At 42.0% G+C, this 14,144-nt stretch overlaps 2 protein-coding genes across 3 annotated transcripts; one reads left to right on the top strand and one right to left on the bottom strand.

The window, feature by feature from the left end:
- Positions 1–815: 815 nt before the first annotated feature.
- LOC123999150 (UBA-like domain-containing protein 1) lies at positions 816–6,660 on the bottom strand. Its single transcript, XM_046304616.1, has 3 exons — positions 6,390–6,660; positions 5,984–6,043; positions 816–2,328 (listed from the first exon to the last, which is right to left on the bottom strand). Exons 1-3 carry the CDS (start codon positions 6,495–6,497, stop codon positions 2,032–2,034), a joined length of 465 nt encoding a protein of 154 aa, XP_046160572.1. The 5' UTR covers positions 6,498–6,660; the 3' UTR covers positions 816–2,031.
- Positions 6,661–6,755: 95 nt separating this feature from the next.
- LOC123999147 (probable E3 ubiquitin-protein ligase MGRN1) lies at positions 6,756–13,650 on the top strand. Of its 2 annotated transcripts, XM_046304611.1 has the most exons (16): positions 6,756–7,104; positions 7,381–7,499; positions 7,739–7,827; positions 8,149–8,295; positions 8,863–8,980; positions 9,081–9,147; positions 9,337–9,380; positions 9,523–9,570; positions 9,793–9,861; positions 10,110–10,269; positions 10,519–10,628; positions 10,821–11,035; positions 11,992–12,149; positions 12,331–12,441; positions 13,075–13,120; positions 13,366–13,650. In XM_046304611.1, the coding sequence occupies exons 1-15, from the start codon at positions 7,017–7,019 to the stop codon at positions 13,113–13,115; spliced, it is 1,584 nt and encodes a 527-aa protein (XP_046160567.1). In that variant the 5' UTR covers positions 6,756–7,016; the 3' UTR covers positions 13,116–13,120; positions 13,366–13,650. The 2 variants fall into 2 exon arrangements, with proteins under 2 accessions (XP_046160567.1, XP_046160566.1); XM_046304610.1 differs by lacking the exon at positions 13,075–13,120.
- Positions 13,651–14,144: the final 494 nt, after the last annotated feature.

Here is a 14,144-nt window from a genome sequence, read left to right as displayed (position 1 = left end):
TTGTCAACTCAGAACAGACAGATCAGATCGATCAGTCTGATGTCAGCATGACATTATACAATGTACCAGACTAAGGCCTGTCCAGCTACAGAATACAGGGAGGTTCACCATGTGAGCAGAAGAAGAAGAATTGTTTGAGGTTGATAGGTGCACAGTCCAACTAGGCTCTGGTAAATGTTTGAATCCATGTCACTATGTGCTATGACTGTTGGAGCATAACCACGCTCACAGAACTGATGACGATCTTCAAGAGTTAAGTGGAGATTTTGCAAAGATACAAAACCACTCAAGTCAAAATAGAGAGAAGCTGAATAGCATACACAGGGGATGACATGAATGAAGACAACGTCTATCAAATGGGGAGAGCTGATTTCCTAAGCAGATGGGGGGGGGAAGTACAGTGGGGTGAAAATGTTTGTCATACAGAATCAAATCTGTACCACATAGACAAGGAAGTGGCCATAACATAGCACTGTTTGGTCTCTGCTTTGTCCTTGTAGTGAGGGATAAGCAGTATCTGACTCAACATCTCCTCCTCAGTCTGCTCTGAGGTTTTTCATCAATCCAAGGATGGAGAGGGAAGGACAAACTTTCATCTGTTTAGACCATTTCACATTTCCCCTGGTTTTTAAACAGTGCATCTCTCCTTGATGTGATGTGTGTGACTGAAGATTGCGTCATACGAACTCACTGGATTCAACATCCGTTGAGAAATAAACTGCCATCTGGAAAATACTAAAAGAACACAGGGTGTTGTGGGTTATAGTTCCATTAGAGCCCCATGTCCATTTGATACATAGAGTCAGACTCCAAGATCTAATGCAGTGTAATACATACAATATTTATTCAGAAAGACAAAATAATTAAGTTAATTGTCTGGTAATCCACAAAATTGTTGTGGTAGCTGTCTCATGGAAAACATTGAGGAACAGGCGTGTGTTCACGCAAACGATGTGTAAAGCAAAACTACGCTGTGATTATCAGATTAACAGATCGTAGAATATAAAACGTTTGGATGGGGCCTTCCCTGAATTTATCAGTTCCTTTCAATTGCAATTTTCATTCCATTGTACAAAATAAAAAAGATGATCAGGTGCCTAGACGAAACATTTTTGAGCCGAGAGTTCCTGAGACAGCATCACCAAATATGCTGGGTTTTTTCTTCTTTTTTTTTTTTAATCAATCTATATTATTTTTTAAAATATATTTTCCCTCTTTATTATTTTCCCCTAATATGCTGATTTCCATCTTAAGAAACGACAACACTGTATCAAAAACTATCTGTGTGCTACTTAGAGATGGTGCACAGCTGGAATATCAAGCAAGATGTCTGACTCTTGACAGAAACCTTTATCTCACTTATCCTCTGACACTAGTTGCTGAAAACAAAATCATACAAAAAACACTGAACAATGATTGAAGTATAACATCCTTTAGCATTCAATGCAGACATAAGACATAAAGAGGAGCAGTTTGTAAAGTTGCTTATTAAACATAGTTGGATAGCTGGTGTTCCTTCATTGTGTGAGTGGGACACCCAATGTTTGAAAAAGCAGATCCAAGTTGGTTTCTAAGCACATTAGAATACTAGAACACATGATATTCACACACTTACACTGGTTTAAAAAAATCAAGAAGAATGATGTTATTTATGCAGTGCACCCCCAGTATCAAAGGCATCCAGTCCATTGACACCACTCCAGAAAGACAAAGGAAAGATGATGACACTGTCATACACATCGGTGTGTACAACAAGAAGACCCTTCTTCGGCACTAGTCATACAAGTCCATCTTTGTCTCTGGTTTCAGATCAATGGAAAAAAATGAAACGTATGCCTAGCTAAAATTGTCTGCAGACTTTACAATGTGGCGTCATGTGAATGTTCATCAGCTGTATGCTCATAATTCCTCCTTTCTGTCCTCAGTGCATGTCCACAACATCGCTTGGTTTTCTGCTCTCCCTTACAGACAACTCAAAGAGGACTGCCCGATATTGGTTCCTCTTGTTATCGCGAGGCCCCTGCAGTGCTCTCATCTCTCTGCCTCCATGGTGACGCTGGCCTGTTCACTGGATGCCTGCTGAGTGACGGCTTGGGGCCACCCACAGGGAGGCACCTGAGAGGGCAGCTGCCCAGAAGTCCACAGGCCCTGCTGGGTCTGACCTGGGGCAGAAGGGCCCATGGCCCAGTTGACCTGAGGAGGAGAGGTCGCCATGGAGGCTATGGGACTGCTGCCGTAGAAGCTCTCTGAGGCCTTGAGGTGGGAGAACATGGCCAGGGCGTCTGGGAAGTTGGGAGGTGTTGCTGGTGTGTTGGCTGGAGTGTGCATCTGTGGAGAAAGGAGAGAACCATTAATAAGAGAACTTAAATCTGTATGCATTTATGATTGCATATTTCACTACTGACTTTTGTAATTACTGGCGCATTGTCTCCAGTTCTAATTGACATGGTTGGTTTGATTTGCCATCTTGACACTTATGTCCTCCCTCAACTGGTCCTTAGAAGTGCCTACATCATAATAGTTGTGGAAGCGAAAAAGGAAAAATATTTTCCCTTCGAAGCCCAACTTCCTCAGACTGACCCTTTGTCTTTGCACCAAATTCTACATCCTGCCCTGAGTCTGCCCTCTCAGCTGACACTACAGAGCGCAGGCCTCAGGAGACTGCTCTGTGACTGCCAAACACATTACCAGTCAGCCAAAACAAACATCATTCCACGAGCAAGAACCTAAGAGGGTCCAAAGGAATCGTACCTTCCGGGACATGAAAGGTCAAAGCAACCCGTGTTAGGATTCACCCCTACCATCTGAAGGCTACCAGAATGTCTGTTTTCTCATTGTGTGGACAGGATATCCACCACATAATAGATTATGCAATATCTCAAAACAGTCATGTGATTTGTAGTGCAACTAGAGGAAACAGATACCCCCCCCCCCCCCCCAAGGCACATGCTTGCCTTCAGAATAAGTTTGGACTGCGGTAAACATATTTCTGTAGGAGGATTGTCAGACAATTTAACTACATTTTGTTAATGAGAGCTGAAATACGTACAAGAAGAAAAAGATCACCACAGGCTAATAAAGAAATCCTTATTACTTGATAAGAACATTAGTGGAGTATCCCACCCACATTTATTTCTAAGGTTTCTATGGTGCAGTAAGAATGAATGAGTGAATGATTGAACAAACATTGGATTTCCCACAGGCATTAGCGTTGACCTGCTTCGGTAGGAACGAGACATGCAACGTAATCACTTATGATGCACAGTGAAGCTGGTGTGTGCATTGCTCAGTTCAGGACAAGCATGTCTTTGTTACAAAAAAACGGGTCAGCAGCAGTCATACTAGCATAAGGCTGGCTGCTTCAGAAATGTCCTTTTGCAGATCACTGGTAGCCTACATCTGCTTCAGTCGATAACACTGCAATAAATTGCAGCAATAAATTGTAGCAATAAATTGTAAGTGATCATAACAGACTTCCTGTCAATTGACACACATGGCGGCAACAAAACCATAACCTAAGATATGATTTTGAACTTTAAAAAAATATTCTGTATCGGTTTACAAAACGGTTAAAACTGTACAGCTGAAAAACACATATAATAATACAAAGTACTTCCGTTAATTTGATCACAATAACAAGAAAGCCTGGCCTGTGTGGGACTTTCCACTGCTTTACATTGAAAGAGGTCAGCAGTGTATAGGGAGAAGGGTGTTGAAGGGGTTGGCTATGTGGACACACGGGGTGTGGGCCTCAGTGTGTGGCGGCTGCTCAGTCAGATCAGCTGGCTCTGTACACATAAACACACAGGAGACCGACCGTGCATTTTCTCATCTGGAGCTGCAAAGTTGCTATAGAAACAGTCCTGTTTGATAGGGATGAATCCTGTAATAGCAGGGAAACAGTACATGAGAGCTTGTTTTAGAGAGTGTGGTCTTTCTCATCCCTTTTCCTATTGTTTATTGTCAGTTTGCCATATTTGTGCCTTAGAATAAACAATGGCAAACTGTACCCTGTACTAAAGCCCTGCATCCTGCCAACCAGCATTGTCCATATTAAAACACAATGTGCTATTGTACAACAGGCAGTCTACTCTGTCATTGTTCAAAGGGCTTGTAAACAAGCATCAGAGCACATCTAAATGTAGACACTAAACGTCTAATAGCCATCCCAAATATGAATAACAAGGGTAGTAGTACAGTTTACAAAAGCTGTTTCTTTTGGACGATGTTATGAAGACTCTTTAACTGACTCGATTCATGACTGCCACAGACCTCCTGGCATCCTAGACATTGACTGGGACATTGTGATAAGCCACACGTCTACAATATTGCCACCAGCCTATGCCTTATTAGCCTGCTTTACTTTTTAATCATTTTAATCATGAGGGATGTAATCATCTGTGGATTTAACATCCCATAAGCCCATTGAGTTTCAACACTGACCTCCATTGTGTGATCTACAAGATAACATTGTTGAGGGCATCATGGGTAATCTGTCTTTCGTGAGGCTGCAACCTTTTCCAGAGCAGTTTCACTAACTCACAGTCACCCTACACGTTGTCTGTCTCCATGTATGTGGTCAACTGTTCAACGAGATCAAAGAAAGGAAATTCAAACATCACGTGATACACAGTTTACATGACTGTTTTCTGTATCAACAAATCAATCTCACCAACCTCCAACACAAACAGGTCAATGAGCAACCATAGAGTGAGTCAATAATTAACCTAACACAGTCCCTTTGTTTTTTATTATACAGCCAGGGATAGATTAATATACAGATGCTGGTTTGTCATGTCAACTTGTTCAAGTGACAGAAGTGTCATTTGAAAACAAAGTCACAGTGCTCTTCATAGCAATACAACCCCTACTGACAACAGCAACAATAACCTACAGCACTTTCAAAAACATGACTTTTAATAGCCTTGGATGTAACAGAGTTAGTTTCGTAACCTCACTCCCCAGCTTGAAATGTCTCCACATCATGTTACATGTGCATTGGGCCTCTCCTACGCCTGGCCTTTCTGCACTGGTCTGTTTAAGGACACAGTGGGCACATACTGCACCATAGTTAACCTGACAACCATTTGTCAATGAAAGGGGCTCAACTTAACCTTATGCCACGCCTGACAGCCAACCCCTAATGTAAACAGACCACGCCAGATGTATTGCTGATGTCACTGCTTCTTATCTAATCTAATGTCTGCCCACATCCTGTTTATTTTCATCAGTTTGAAAATGAAAATAGAAGCCGAATGAGATCACTGGGAAATGGCAGACCCAGTGGTAGGTTATGAGAGGTAAGGTTCTAGACTTAAATAAGCTGATATCTTATTGCTCATGAAGCCAGATGTTGTTTTGAATGGAGGAAATCTATCGGCCAAATTGACAATCTATATGGCAAATGGTCTAGATTAAACTGTGCTAATGTCCTGTTATACATGTGTCAAGATTTTAACACTGCCATTCATTTTCAGTAATAATTTTTAATTAAAAGACAGCGTATGTTTTGTATAGTATGTACAGCATCATAAGTGCACTTAAATCATTTTATTTTATAACCTTTTTTTTTTTTTTTTACTAAAACAATGTTCACTTTTGCCGGAATCACCCTCCCCCACAAGACACATTTTCAAGACTTCAATTCAAGAAAAAGTATAGTAGCAGTGCAGATCCTCCATAACTCACATGACTTCATTTGACGACTATAAGTATTAGGCTACTATGTTTTTATCATGTCACCGTTCATGTGAAATAACACAGTAAGTAATATGCTACAGTACATGACAAGGCACTATGAACAACGTGGCCAATGTGTGTTTATTTTTGTCAGGCTTGTGTTTCGGTACAGGACATGGACGGCAAGTGAATGAATATGAATATAACCATAGATGTTGCAATAATCATCATCATAATGTAATAATAATAATAATACATCAAACATTCATTGTTATCAATAATACTGTAGGTTTTCTATACTTACCATTTGATGATGGTGACTGTATGGAATATTGGTTTCTTGAAAAAAGGCACTTAATGCAGTCTATTGAAAATAAAATATGTGTCAGTAAGCACCAGTCCAGTGTGCATTGCACATATGCCTATTGCAGACAGATACAACCTAAATCGATATTATACTCCTGTGAAAATGTTACATTGTGCCATTAGGCTGCTGAATACCATAGTTAACTACATTGTCATTGCATAATAGCATTACCCTACTGGGGTGTTGTAAAGATAACCAGATTATTTTACAAATGATTGGCATTACTGTATTAATTAGATGTATTTAATTAATGACTCCGAGAAACAGACACAGACTGATCTCTGTAACTGATCTATCTTCCATGCACCAAACTCAGACCATTGTCAAGAAAAGGTTCCCATACCTCGAACTGCCAATGTGCCGCTTGTAGAAGCTGTTTCGCTTGGTCTGCGGCGCATCCAGCAGTCAGGACGAACTGATTTATCATAACTTGGTGCTTTAGATCATCCATATTTGCAGAAGCGGGCTATTCTAAACCTTTCCCCTTGGGTTGGTGCTCAGTCCTTGAGGTTATTCTCCTTTGCACTACCCCTTTCCTCTCATCGACCATGGAGACAGCACAGTCCGCAGTGAAAACCCAAATATTTACTGTCTGAACTATGTTCAATGTCCTGAGCGCCCCTTTGATCGGCAGCAAGAGAGCGCAAATCAGAGCGATGGGGTGGGGCGATCAGTAGGTTGGTGACAGAAAGAACTACAAGTCCCTAACACCATGTAGTTTGACGTATCACACATCAGAAGGCTTTTGGCTAGAAACTTGTGTTTATTTTCTTTAGCGGAGACCAAGTTATTCTTGGTTCTATCGTTATTCTTGACAGGTACACAGTTGAATATATAAGTCGCTGTGTAATACCGAAGAAAGTCTAAAACTTGTTACAAAACGGTCCCTTGGACGATAAATACACTAGCGTTGGGGTTAGTAGTTAGCTAATTCTGTAGCTAATTAGCTAGCTAGCAACAACAAGGAAAGATGGGGTCGATTCTTAGTCGGAGAATCGCTGGCGTTGAGGATATTGATATCCAGGCGAATTCTGCATACAGATTTCCACCGAAATCGGGTAAATATAGCTATTAATTTAGATTGAAACCCTAAAACTCGAGCTATAGCTAACGTTAGCTAAACTTATATCAGCAGCTCCCAACATTATAGGCCTAACGTTACATGTGAACGCTATAAATGGTTAATTGTATGATTCTTCAGTCGTGGTGAGATGTCTATTTGATGAGGCAGAGTTGTGCATCGGTACACTGATCTTGTCCTGATTAAAGATAGGCCTTCCATCCTGATTTTATCCTGGTTCTAATCCAGTCACATACTTCTATTTTCTTTTAAGGGAATTACTTTGCCAGCCATTTTTTCATGGGAGGGGAGAAATTTGACACTCCCCATCCAGAGGGTTACCTATTTGGAGAAAACATGGATCTGAACTTCCTTGGAAATAGGCCTGTACAAGTAAGGACAAACAAGTGCGCTATACATTGGCAAAGGTTCTTATCTATGTTGTTAAGTTTTTCATTTTGCAAGTTGCTGACAGATAAGTAACATGCACAGCATATTAGTTGGAAGTGGAAGTTCAGGAGTAGTCCTTGATTCACATCCCCCATGCTATTGATTAGGCAAAAGCATTTGAAGTTTATCTGCATTGGGCTGTTCTTTTCTTAGACTAGTTGTCATGTCTCACCTTTGCTTAGTTTCCGTACGTGACCCCGGCACCTCATGAGCCTGTGAAGACCCTGAGAAGTCTGGTCAATATCAGAAAGGACTCCCTGCGCTTGGTCAGGTGAGGAAAAACCCCACCATATTCTACAGCGAGTAGTCTTCAGACTAACCTTTCCTCATGTGTTTTTCTTAGTGGTTTTCATTGTCAAGTGATTCAGGGTCAAAAATCCTGGCTGATTGAACTTAGCTTAACATCGATTCACTGCCTACCTTTCGTTTGATATTGACATGCTTTCATAAGTGTGGTGCATGAGCGATTATTTTTGTTGTTGTTGTTGTTGTTAACTTACTCATAGCTTCATTTTCAAAGTTATGTAATTTTGAAAATGGCCACTTGTGAAAGCTAGCTTAACATTGTTTTGTTTGTCTGCTTGACTACTAGGTACAAAGATGACACTGATGCTCCAGTAGAGGAAGGAGGGAAGCCAAAGGTTCTGTATGGTGTGGAGTTCACATTTGACGCTGATGCTCGTGTGGCTATCACCCTGTATTGCCAAGCTTTTGAGGAATTCACCAATGGGATGGCAATGTATGTAAGAGTCTGATTCAGAAACCTTTTCATTTACATGATAGACGATGCTTAGCATCAATATGCTATTTTAGTCATTCACTAATTACAAATACATATTTTCTTCCACTGTCTCTTGCTCCCAAATATATAACTAAATACAGTCCAGCGTTTTATCTGTTTCTGAAGATGTGAAATTGATTTATTCACTTTAAAGACGCATTGTATAAGAACATCTTATGGTAGTGGCCAATGTACTGGCCAACCACCTGTCTCCATGGATACGCATGTTGTCTGAAGAAGGAATTAATACAGTAGTTTATGCTGAGGTCATTATGTGAGTGGGTGGATGTGTTTTTCAGCTTTTCTGCATGTTTTTTATTGAGATTTTCCATTGATAAATTTAAGAGGGAAATTTCAGAAATGGATTTGAGTTAGGTCTAATGCTGTTTTTCATTATTTGTGGTCGAAGAAAGAGCTTTCAACAAGAGATCTGAAAAAGAACATCTTATATTTCCAGTATGCTAAATTAACTTTGATAGTTTTGTATTGATAATATATTGACTTCACTGTTTCTGTTCTGTGTAGGTACAACCCAAAGGGCCCAGCCCTGGTTTCTGAGACTGTACACTATAAGAGGGGTGTGAGCCAACATTTCTCCCTGCCTTCTTTCAAAATCGATTTCACCGACTGGAAGGAGGAGGATGTGAGTATATCTGGGCAGCAGCACTTAATCCTGTTGAGTGATGTCACCAGCTGACAGTTGATAAACTCATCTGTTGTCACCATTTATTTTATCTTTACAGCTGAACTTTGACCTGGACCGGGGTGTCTTCCCCATGGTGATCCAAGCTGTAGTGGATGAAGGGGATGGTAGGTGGTCCAAATGGTTGACGCTGAGGTTAATGTTCTTCGCTCCATATATCACCTCAAGGCTGACCTAATAACAAACTTAGTTGGCAACTGTTTCTCCGCTATACCACAATAGCAGGTGCTAGATGAGATATTCTGTATGCACAGAGTTCAGTTATCCCTTATAAATTAGTGTTTGTCCTTTTCCAGATTGCTTCGGACATGCACATGTGCTGCTGGCAGCCTTTGAGAGAGTAAGTAACTCATTGTGATGATTCAGTAGAAGAGGACAGTGTTTGAATTTGACTCAAATTTGCATCCCGTGTCTGATGTCATGAAGTTCTGTTTTCACACATTATGAAATATGTGAAGTAAACACAATTTCATCCTTTCAAGCATGTAGATGGCAGTTTCTCCGTCAAGCCTCTGAAGCAGAAGCAAATTGTAAGTTAACACAAGTTAATCCATGTCTTTATTATATTAGTAGATTATTCAAAATACAAAATGCCTGAATAACAAGAACATGCTCATTTACAACACATACATTTGTTAGCATGTGTGCTTACTTCCTCTTTATCTCCTATGGGACATAAGGCTACAATGTGTTCCTCCCATCGTTCTCTGTCCTTGGCCACGTGTTGCTACCATGTGTGCTCTCTGTTATAGGTGGATCGTGTGAGCTACCTGCTGCAGGAGATCTATGGAATTGAAAACAAAAACAACCAAGAGACCAAGGTTGTTATTCTAGAACTCACCAGGAACACCTTTTGTAGATGCATACAGTAGATTTATTTAACATGAATTTACAAAGGCTGTTGGAAAGCAGCACATTTTTACATTATAGAGGTGTAACCACACCTGACTCTTTCAGAAATGTAAACCAGAAATGTGGCTCATTATGCTGTAGGTTTTCAGACCGTTGGTTAGTCTATTTCTTTCTACCTGTTCATCACTCTTAACAAATATTTTTTGGTTCTCTGCAGCCGTTGGAGGATGAGAACAGTGACAACAGCAATGAGTGTGTTGTTTGTCTGTCAGACCTCCGAGACACCATCATTCTGCCCTGCAGACACCTGTGTCTCTGCAACTCCTGTGCTGACACCCTGCGTTACCAGGCCAATAACTGTCCTATCTGCAGACTGCGTAAGGAGCGACGCTGGTTTGTTTCCAATAGGCTTCCAAATGGGATGCCTTCGCAAATAGGAAATAGACCTGCCCGACTGCCATGTTTCAGAACTCTGCGAGAGAGACGCCAAATAGACGTAGAGATGAATGCCCTGTGGGGACTGAGCTGATTTAAGGAAAATGTTGTGAAGTTTACATTTTAGTGAAGATGCAGTCACATTTGACAGTGTGCAGTGTAACCAGTGTTTGGTCTCTTTCTCTCCCCAGCCTTCCGAGCCTTGCTGCAGATCAGAGCTGTGAGGAAGAAGCCTGGGCCGCTGTCCCCTGTCTCTTTCAGCCCTGTACTGGCTCAGACCATGGACCATGATGAGCACTCGGTACGGCGCACACGACCCAGGCATTTGTTGTTAATACACACATGGCATCATTGGTGTCAAGGATGGTTTCTTATTCTACTTGTATTTAACGAAACTCCAACTCCATCACTATGCAATTACAAAGCCTTTAATAAATGACTGTGAATGACTAGTGAAGATATGAGCAGTCTTTCTGTGTGTGCGTCTCTCCAGAGCTCAGACTCGGTTCCCCCAGGCTTTGAGCCCATCTCTCTGCTGGAGGCCCTGAACGGCCTGCACTCTGTGTCCCCCTCCATCCCCCCGGCCCCCCTCTACGATGATATTAACTTCTCTGGGAACCTGGTAGGGGAGGGCCGGCCGCTGGGCTCCCCAGAACACTCCGGTGACGGGGGCCTGCAGAAGGGCAAAGTCAGCAAGTCACCTGACAGGTAATCCTGGGACACAAGGGTAGTAACAAGCCCAGATCACTTTCTCCTCCATCTGAGAAGTACCATCTCCCTGAAGTGTACACTACACTCCCCCTCGTGGATTTAAAAAGAATGGACAGGTGTAAGGGAAGATGGTGCAACCTCCCTCCAGCGAATATTTAAACCAATCCAAAGCTTTGAAATCTTTTGACGTAGGGTGAACCAATGCACACTTTAGGAAGAAGGGGGAGAAACTGAAGTGGGCTAAAGTGTTCCAGTGCTGCTCTCTACAGTCCAGCTGCCTTCTGTGTGCATACATTCTACGTATGGGACCACCCATACGTAGAATGTATGCACACATGACTGTAAGTCGCTTTGGATAAAAGCGTCTGCTAAATGGCATATATTATTATTATTATTATTATTACATACGTAGAATGTATGCACACATGACTGTAAGTCGCTTTGGATAAAAGCGTCTGCTAAATGGCATTTATTATTATTATTATTCTACTGTAATTTTTCACACCAACACATTACCATTTGGTTTGAACAGCCTCTAACTTGGAGCATATGCAATTTTGAATTCTTTAGTTTTAGTATTGAGTTAATAGCCCTGACAGATTAACTGCCCTGGATGGATTTGCTTGTTGACATTGGGTTTGACTCTGGATTGATTGCTCATCAGTTTGTGTAACAGCTGGCCCAGAGTCTGAAAAAAAAATAGTCACCTTATGTTGTGATGAGCTGCTGCTAGAGGTCTTCTCCTGTATCCAGCGCCATGCTACAAACTGATTAGACGGCATGTCCTTGGCAATCCATCCAGTTGACATTGCTGAGCCTTGCCAACCTGCAGAAAATAAAATTACTAGGACAACAGTACAGAGTGCAGTCTGTTTATTATAAAGCTTCACGTCGGTTGTAAATGTTTTTTTGTTTACCAATGTCACCTCATTGTAAGTGTTTGAACCCCACAGCACCCTGAGGTCGCCCTCATCACCTATCCAGGAGGAGGATGAGGAGAAGCTGTCTGAGATGTCGGACGCCCAGCCTCACACACTGCTCTCCAGCAGCCCTGCTCCCACCGAGGCCACTGCAGCCGAGGATGTACCGGAGTCCATCTCCCCAGATGATGGTGAGTTCTGTCATGCTCTGAATGCGCGTAGTTAGCGGTCCAGTCTACATGTTTGGGTACGTGACCCCTCCAAATAATGACTTGAATTACCTACCAGGGTACATTGCAAACCCGTGTAAGGACATTTAGTTCTTGTTGCATGTTGTGACCTTGTCTCTCCCTCCTGTCGTGGGTGGTACAGAGGACAGGCTGCACTCTGGAGGAGAGAGAGAGATCCTTCAGGACTACAGAAGTGAACACCGCAGCCTGACCAAAACAGAGAGTGACCCGCCAGGGGACCTGTCTCTGCCAGGTAAGCTAATAATAACACAAGGCCCAGACCCGTGCGTATCTGTGCGCGTGTGCATGATTGTGTATGTTTGTCTGGATATTAAAGATATTCTCTGGTTCTTTTATATACTTTTTAGCCAGTAGTTCTGAAAGTAGGGCCCAGGAGCCAAAAGTGGCCCCAGACAATTGCGTACTATGTCACATGTGCACCATGTCTCTCTCTCGCTCTACTGTGTGCGTGTTGCTAGCTGTCGCTCCCTTGGCAGGCTGAAGATCATTGGCTGAAACTTTAATTGCTAGAGGGCTGGCCCACGTGGGGGTAAATGGAGGGAAAGTGGCACTGCACAGCTTCCAGAAAACAGGAATTTCTTGGCTAGTCCTGCTCATAGATTATGCATGAACTACAAATTAAAACATAAAATACGGGAGGTTTAAAAAAAGACTTACTAGTTGCCAAAGTACCAGAGCATGTCTTTAATGCTCAAACCAATTGTAAACATACATTTTTGATTGCACGTATAACACCTTTTAGCTATTTTTCTCTTTATTCTCCCAGGCTTTCAGTCCCCCAGCTTTTCATCTAACCTGTGTGCTGTTTGTTCTTCTGTTTCCTTACTTCCTGCCCTGTCCCTTTACCTGGCCTTGCTATGGCCAGCTCTAGGTCCTGATGCCTGCTCTATTGGTATGGAGGAATAAATGTGGTATGTAGGACTTCTCTGTCCTGTCTTTACCTATCTGTTTTTCTGTCACGTTGCTTCAGAGAAACCGATTCCTCGCTATCTGTCAGATTCAGGACAGTTGGTTAATAATCTGCTGCAGGTTGTAACTCTGTTTATCATGCAAATAGACAGCAAGTTTGTATTGATAAGTATGCAACTGTTTAGATTTATTTCACAGGTGTAAGAGATCCTCTTGTTTAATTGGATCATGCTCCTTGTGTCCACAGGGTCATCAGAGAGCCTGAAGAGTCAGAGTACCAACTGCTCCAGCCAGCCCCTCCTGTGTCCCCCCAGCAGCCTTCACATGGAGGATGAGCAACTTGACCCCTAATCTCTGGGCCCAATGGTTCTCCCTCTCTGGCTGAGTCCCAATTCACTTTCTTGCATGTATTTAACAATGGTGGAAACTCCCTCCAGTCAATAATTACACCAATCCAATGCTTTTAAATCCATGACGGGGAGTGTGAAAGTGCACATTTAGCCTGGATGGAAAATTTGGACTTGGTCTCCTCCCAAGCCCATCCCTCCCTCATGATCCAGTCCCCTTGGGCCTTGTAGAAGACCACTTTCCTACTTTAGTCATCGATTCATGCCATAACTGGCATTGATTCAAAATGTGTTTGTGGTGGTCACTGCAAGGATTTACTAAAACCATACTATACCTTAACTATAAAACAACAAGTCCTTAATTAGATTGCTTTACATTCAGTTGAAGTCAGAAGTTTACATACACCTTTGCCAAATACATTTAAATACATTTTTTCACAGTTCCTGTCATTTAATTCTAGTAAAATTCCCTGTCTTATGTCAGTTAGGATCACCACTTTATTTGAGAATGTAAAATGTCAGAATAATAGTAGAGAGTGATTTATTTCAGCTTTTATTTCTTTCATCACATTCCCAGTGGGTCAGAAGTTGTTTAACTCAAATGTTTTGGGTAGCCTTCCACAAGCTTCCCACAATAAGTTGGGTGAATTTTGGCCCATTCCTCCTGACAGAGCTGGTG

The sequence above is a fragment of the Oncorhynchus gorbuscha genome, linkage group LG16 (assembly GCF_021184085.1).
Source record: "Oncorhynchus gorbuscha isolate QuinsamMale2020 ecotype Even-year linkage group LG16, OgorEven_v1.0, whole genome shotgun sequence".
Lineage (NCBI taxonomy): Eukaryota > Metazoa > Chordata > Actinopteri > Salmoniformes > Salmonidae > Oncorhynchus > Oncorhynchus gorbuscha.
This window is presented reverse-complemented; position numbering and strand designations above follow the sequence as displayed.

What these genes read in the sequence shown, in the direction of transcription:
- LOC123999150 (XM_046304616.1), bottom strand. Translation starts at nt 6,497, where the DNA reads ATGGATGATCTAAAGCACCAAGTTATGATAAATCAGTTCGTCCTGACT. An exon ending in CGGCACATTGGCAGTTCGAG is followed by an intron (nt 6,044 to 6,389) that starts GTATGGGAACCT and finishes TATTTTCAATAG; the next exon opens with ACTGCATTAAGTGCCTTTTT. An exon ending in ACAGTCACCATCATCAAATG is followed by an intron (nt 2,329 to 5,983) that starts GTAAGTATAGAA and finishes CTTTCTCCACAG; the next exon opens with ATGCACACTCCAGCCAACAC.
- LOC123999147 (XM_046304610.1), top strand. Translation starts at nt 7,017, where the DNA reads ATGGGGTCGATTCTTAGTCGGAGAATCGCTGGCGTTGAGGATATTGAT. An exon ending in CCGACTGGAAGGAGGAGGAT is followed by an intron (nt 8,981 to 9,080) that starts GTGAGTATATCT and finishes TTATCTTTACAG; the next exon opens with CTGAACTTTGACCTGGACCG. An exon ending in AAAACAACCAAGAGACCAAG is followed by an intron (nt 9,862 to 10,109) that starts GTTGTTATTCTA and finishes GGTTCTCTGCAG; the next exon opens with CCGTTGGAGGATGAGAACAG.